This window comes from Orycteropus afer, unplaced genomic scaffold, assembly GCF_000298275.1.
Source record: "Orycteropus afer afer isolate SDZICR_OR568_19922 unplaced genomic scaffold, OryAfe1.0 scaffold00007, whole genome shotgun sequence".
NCBI lineage: Eukaryota > Metazoa > Chordata > Mammalia > Tubulidentata > Orycteropodidae > Orycteropus > Orycteropus afer.
In genome coordinates, this window is record NW_006921594.1 from 28,600,419 (window position 1) to 28,607,499 (window position 7,081).

The following is a 7,081-nucleotide window of genomic DNA, read 5'->3' on the forward strand; positions in this document are numbered from 1 at the left end:
AAGACTTCTGGATTCAATTCCTGGTTATACTCTTTACTAACTATGTGATATTGGGAAAGAGATTTCATTTTGTTAGTTATAATTAACAACTCCAAAATACTATTTTTAAAGGTCAAATTAAAAAAGGGAAAGTGACAAAGACTTATATTACCTTTATATGATTTAAAATGAAATTTTACAAACTTTAGTAAAAAGAGAAAGGTACCATAGATCTCTAATATTGGGTTAGCAGTAGATACATTTAAAATTTACAGGAGATGTTTAACAGAATTGAATTGGAAGTATATATTCCATAATCAGAGTCCTATATTCTCTAAGGCAACACCTCCAGAAAAGTTTATCACCCTTTGCTTTAACTTAATAATATGCGTAATTGAGTTACTATATAACTGGAATTAGTAAACATACTGAAACGAGATCACTGGCAAATGCAAACTTTCACTGATGGTTTGACCTTCAAGGTTTACCTTCACCTACATGGGAAAACTGACTTTAGTTCATTGGAATAGATTGATAACGTCCTTTTCCTTCTTGCCTGTTTCCTCCTCATCATATGCTCATACCAGTGAAGCACAAAATATAAAAATGTTCAAACTGGTTATATCATGTTTCTACTGTTAATTAAACAAAAGGATTTTTAAGAGCCCCCCGAACATATATATTATGGGTGTGTATGTACACATATATATGTATATGTGTGTTGTTGTTGTTATGTGTCGTCAAGTAGGACCCGACTCATAACGACCCCTCCTTGGGTTTCCGAGGCAGTATCACTATGGAAGTAGATTGCCCAACCTTCCTTCCGAGGAGTGGCTGGTGGGTTTGAACCGCCAGCCTTCTGGTTAGCAGTCAAATGCCTTAGGCACTACGCTATCAGAGCTCCCTATGTATGTGTGTGTGTGTGTACATACATATATATATATATATTTTCCACCCATGAGTTCAATAAAATGTTGATGTCTTTACAGCTCTGGGAACCTACTCAGAGTTGGGATATTGAGCAAGGTGAGAAGATTAGAGGCAAAGGAGGATGTAAAATATATTCTAGAATATTTCAATCCTTTCACCTCCAGTAAAATAAATTTAAAAATTATTTCTCATTGCATTTGATGCTAACACTTCTAATGTCTTTCTGCTAACAAAAATTTTCCTGAAAAAATTGCATTTAATACTAACCGAATACAAAATCAGGCATAAATACAGATTTCTTTGTTTTGTGGTGTTTTGTTTTTGAAGTACTGTTACTATAAGTACCCTAAGTCACCTTTGGAGTAATACATGTATCCACCATTATATTGAAAGCCCTATGAAAACAGATACCATAACAGTTTTATGAATTAAGACTCTTAGTAAACATTTGTTAAATGAATGAACAAACCTGTTATCCTAGATGCTCAGTCTTCTGAGATCTCCCGCAATTCACTAGGTGTCATGTTTTATGTTGCTTTATTTCTATCACATTGATAAAATGGGAATTTTATGTAATTGTGTTTTCCTATATTAAACACACTATCTGTTGTTATTCATTTTAAAGGCTTTTTTCCATTGGATACACTTGAGTTATTGTGGTCAGGACAAGGTTAAATGTGGTTACAAAGAAGCCTCAAGATGTCTGTGTTTCAGGCCAAGATTAGAACCTCTTTTCATCTTGACTTATATTCAGGAAGTGGTTTATTTTGCCAAAGAGGAGCAAATATCCCCCTCACCCCAGTGTGACCGGGAAGTCAGGACACAACACAGAGCATGTGGCCTGAGTCAGAGCACTCAGATGAGGAGAGGCCGCGTCTGAGTCACAGCACTTTGTAGTCACTGCTGGAGATAACACAAGCAACACAATTTGGGGGAACACACAGGACCACTTGGACAATGTAAAAGCAATCCAGACAGGGCCACACTGAAGATGATTAATTTAGCCATACACGTCTTACACTTTTCTCTGGTCCTTAAGATAACTTCAACTAGAAGTTTATATGAAGACATCACTAAATTGTAATTTATTCCTAGTTCTTACCCCAGAATGCTGTGCCATTCATTCTCAACCAATGCTTCTAGTTATGACCATAATTCCATTTTAGGAAATAACTCCTCTAGGTGTTTTAAGTTTAATTTTAACCCAAATTAAGTTAAATATCAATTGTATAGTTGTAATACTAAAATAACCAATGACTCATAGTGCCTAAGGCATTTGACTGCTAAGCAGAAGTTTGGCAGTTCAAACTCACTGGCCACTCCAAGGAATGAAGACCAGGCAATATATTTCCGAAAAATTTACCATCTTGGAAACCCAGTGGGGGTCACTATGAGTTGGAATCCACTCAATGGCAGTGAGTTTGGTTTAGTTTTTGGTTTTACAAATAGATGCACATGAGTTAAAAATACACAATGCTAGATACATAATGATTTTTTGTGGTTTATTTTTAGGAATATTTTTGGTAAATAAACTAATAATATTCAGAATTAACACATTAGAAGCATTTTACTTCTATGTTTCTGAATTTTTCTAAATAATACTATTCCTTTTGGCAAGGTGGAAATATTTTATCATTTAATTGTTCCAGAGAATATGCTAATGAAATCTTAAAAAAATACAGTAGCTTCATTCAATATATAAAACCCAATATCAAATATTTTAAGGAGCTCTGGTGGTACAATGTCTAAGGCATTTATTTGACTGCTAACCAGAAGGTTGATGGCTCCAACCCACCAGCTGCTCTTCAGAAGGAAGATGGGGCAATCTACTCTGTAAAGATTTACCACCCTGGAATCCCAATGGAAATCATTATGAGTTGGAATCAACTTGATGGCAGTGAGTTATCAAATTTTATAATCATATCATTATTAGTTTACCAAAGTTATTTTTAAAAGTCTCATACTTACATTAGTATCTTTGCCAGCTAATTTGCATAATTCCACCCGTTCCTTTGCAGCAGGCCAATAAATCTGTAAAACATTTCAAGGTGTATTAGAATCTGAATATCTAAAACACCCTATATTTCTGATTCGGGAAATGAGTGCATGAAATTGAAGAGTGGATATCAAGCCAAGAGCAGATCCTCAGATTCATTGTGGGAATTTTGAGATTTAAATATTTTCCAAAGCCACTATGCAAAGCTTCTAAGGGGATAACTGCAGAGATTCATACTGAATGAATGAATTCATTCCCATTCATTTTCATGTTAATCAGCTAATTTTGGTAAATATATGTAATAATTCATAAATTATGTTCAGAGGGCCATAAGCTCTTGCTATTATGCCAACAGAATTTCAGATTGGCATTTGCTTAAGAAGAGGCTCTATTGACCCTGTTTGTCTGTGTCTATTGTGTGGCAGAGCATATCATCAAGTATGATGAGGTAGTGGAAACAGCTTTCTGTCACAAGCATACATTATCACTGCAAGCCAAAGACCAGCGTAAATTTGTTGATGTTTGTAACAAGTGCGGAGCTCAGATACATCTGCTACTTAGCTAAACATTTTGGAAGCATTATCTCATTTAGATCTCACAATGACACTCTAGGATGGCTTTAATTATTCTTCTCATTATCAGCTCAGAAAACTTAGTAATTAAATAGTTTTTCAAGGGCCATAGAGCTGACCTAGCCAAAATCTGCCTCAAAGTCTCTCTGAATCCTGAACTCCAGATCCTAACTGCTACATAATAAATGTTATTTAGACAAATGATTAAAAGGAAAGGCACAAACTCTGGAGTTGGTAGTTCTTAATCATGTTGTACAGTCTTGAAATTATCAGAAATGTGTTTTAGTTGTTGTTTTGTTTGGCTCTGTTTTTTTTTTTTTTTTTTTTCTTTTATAAACTTTAGAAATATTATCAGGACTATTTTGCAAATAAGATTCCTACTAGTAACTCCATTAGTTTACAAAGAGAAATGTTCTCTGTTAAGCTGTAGGCAAGAAGAAACAAGAAAAGCAAGCTTTGAGTTGCTTATATATGAATGTACCAAGAAGATCTTGACAAACTTATACTACGTTTCTCAGCAGTGTTAGCAGAAACTGTTCTAATGAATGAGGAAAAAGAAAATATCCCGAGGGAATAGACTGAAAGAGACTTGTTAAACCTAGAATTAAGAAATGATTTAGAAGGCACCAAAATGTATATGATATTATCTTTATACTGAAAATGTAGGTTTTATGTCTCTGAATAAAGACAAGCATGAAGTGTTGTTAGAGGCCGTCAAGTCAGTTCTAACTCAATAGCGTGTCTCTGTGCAAGAGTAAAACACTGCCTGGTCCAGTGCCATCCTCAAATTCCTTGCTGTGCTTGAGCCCACTGTTGCAGGCACTGTGTCCATCTCATTGAGGGTCTTCCTCTTTTTCGTCCCTCCTGATAACATGTCCAAAAATATGTGAAATGAAGTCTAGCCATCCTCACTTCTAAGGAGCATTCTGGTTGTTCTTCTTCCAAGACATATTTGTTTATTCTTCTGGCAGTCCATGGTATGTTCAATATTCTTAACCAACAACATAATTCAAATGTATCAATTCTTCTTCGATCTCCCTCATTCAATGGCAACAGGGCCAGTAAGTAACACAAGCTGGTAAATGAATAAATAAAATTGGTGAGTCTGTCATGAATCTACAGTCATGAAGTCTTAAATAAATGAATTACAAAAATAAATCCCTACATCTAGCAGGGAATTTGAAAATTTCTTTGTTTTCCTTACTGTTAGTAGCAAAAATATTGAACTGAATGTTCTTTTCTCTCCTTCAAAAATAGCATCTTAAATGTATGGATTAATCATTTATTGTGTGAGTTTATGAATTCAAAGTATCCTCTCACTTCCTTCTTGCCCATTCTTGAATATTATAGTGACTTTATAAACGGTAACTCGTTGGACTGAAGAGTGGATGTGGATGTCCAAGATCTGCCAATTAGTTTACTTCTTAGCTCATTTTACTTGCTCTCTAGTCTAGATTAATATTTCTTGTATCATTTCAATTCTTTATATTCAATTCATCTTATTTTATATAATGGTTGGTTCTAACTACATTTTAGAATAAATTTAGGAAAAATACTTAGATTTGTTTAGATCCAAATATCTTACTTGCATTAATACTATAGAGAAAAAATAAAAATAAGATGTAGACCTCTTCCACAGTAAGTAAATGAATCTTAAAGAGGGGACGGATCATCAGAGGCTTCTGTTTTTTTTTTTAATACCACACCAGTGTTGGATAGGAGCTCTGGTAGCACAGTGCCTAAGGCACTTGACTGCTAACCAGAAGGCTGGCGGTTCAAATCCACCAGCCAGTCCTCAGAAGGAAGGTTGGGCAATCCTACTTCCATTGTGATACTATTGCCTTGGAAACCCAAGGAGGTGTCGCTATGAGTCGGAGCCAACTCCACTGGCACATAACCAAAAAAAAAAAAAACCAGTGTTGATTGATTGGCTTAAAGTAAGTTATGATATTAACAATGTCTCCAAAGTTGAGTTTGATTATATTTATAACTGCTTATAAAAGGAAAGTGGGAGCTCTGGTAGTGTAGTGCCTAAGGCAGTTGACTGCTTATCAGAAGCCTGGTGGTTCAAACCCACCAGCCACTCCTCCGAAGGAAGATGAGGCAATATACTTCCGTAGTGATACTGCCTCGGAAACCCAAGGAGGGGTTGATGTGAGTCGGATCCAATTAGATGGCACATAACAACAACAATAACATAAAAGGAAAGTGTTATTTTAACAGGCATTAAATGTGGTAGAAATCATTGCCTCATTTTTGAAATCGAAATTCAAGTGTCAAAATTAGCACAGAGCATTAGTCATTTGTTCATGAGACATAAAATTATGAAGTGCCTTCTGTATGCCAGGCAAGGATTGGCTTTGATGTGCTCAGATTTTAGTCAGGGAGACAGCTCTACATACAGGTAAGGTAACTGCACTTCCATGGGAGAGACAGAGTAAAAACGGAGGAGAGAGGGTAAAACCATTTTGCCAGAGAGTATGCATTTAGTAGTGAACAAAGTCTTTACCAGTCTTACTTGAGAACCATTGTTTTTAAACACTTGCAATTAACAGTTTCAGTTCTAATGTTATGGTTTCGTGTGGTGTGGTTTCATTTGTTGGTGTTCGTTCTTAAGTGTAACCCCATCCGACAGAATGGAACTTCCCCACAGGGTTTTCTTGGCTGTAATCCTTATGGAAATAGACCTACACATCTTTCTGCCAAAGAACCATCGCATAGGTTTAAACCACCACCACTGAAGTTAGCAGCGGAGCATTTGGTTTAATTTGGGATAGTTTAATAGTCTCAACTCTAATTTTGTTTTAGGGACTTGACACAAAAGTAGTAACAGTTTGTAGGTAATGGTTTTGACTCTAATTTTGTCCTAAGGACTTGACAGTATAATAGCAGTTACAAATTCTTTTTCTCTTTGTAGAGAAAGACAAATCTTCAAAAGAAGTTTTAATGCTTCTGTTTTATATTTTAAGTTATCATTGTATAACTAAAAGTTGAATTGCATCATACTATTTGATGAAGCAATAAAAGTAATTACAATTACATTATATAGTTTTGCCTGAAATGAGAATGTGTGAGACTCCAGAAACCAATTTTTAGAAATCTTCTGCTTTCTCTTCATAGAAAATATTTATTTCTCCCATTTGTTAACTCACTTTTCATCGTTCGTCTTCATTCCCATAATGTCTAGAATTTGATAAAAGTAGAAATTATCCTTGATGCGTTATTATTATTGAGCATCAAAACAAAAATGCAACACACTGCCGCAGAGTCGGGTCCTACTCATAGGACCCCTCTTTGGGTTTCCGAGGCTGTATCACTATGGTAGTAGATCGCCCAACCTTCCTTCGGAGGAGTGGCAGAGCTCCTATTATTGAGAGAGGTTTTAAAATGCTTTCACAAAATTAATTTTACATTTTTAAAAATTAATTTCACTTGTTACATTAAACATTCAAAATAAAGATTAATTGGGATTTTATTTTCACATAATGCTATCAAGAATTTAGGCAGTAAAAATAGAGTTACCTAAAATAATAACAATTCGGGAGATAGCTAAGACACTAGGCATTTAGTTAGGAGGAAAAAAAAAATCATTGCGTTTGTGCCA

General features: G+C 35.2%; 1 protein-coding gene across 1 annotated transcript in view; it reads right to left on the reverse strand.

Annotated features, from left to right (window-relative positions):
- The window catches only part of SEMA3D (semaphorin 3D), a 224,868-nt gene that overhangs the window by 139,500 nt on the left and 78,287 nt on the right, over nucleotides 1–7,081 (reverse strand). The window contains exon 3 of the mRNA XM_007945255.1: nucleotides 2,878–2,940. Within this exon, the coding sequence (XP_007943446.1) occupies nucleotides 2,878–2,940 (63 nt within the window). The remainder of the gene's footprint in view (nucleotides 1–2,877; nucleotides 2,941–7,081) is intronic.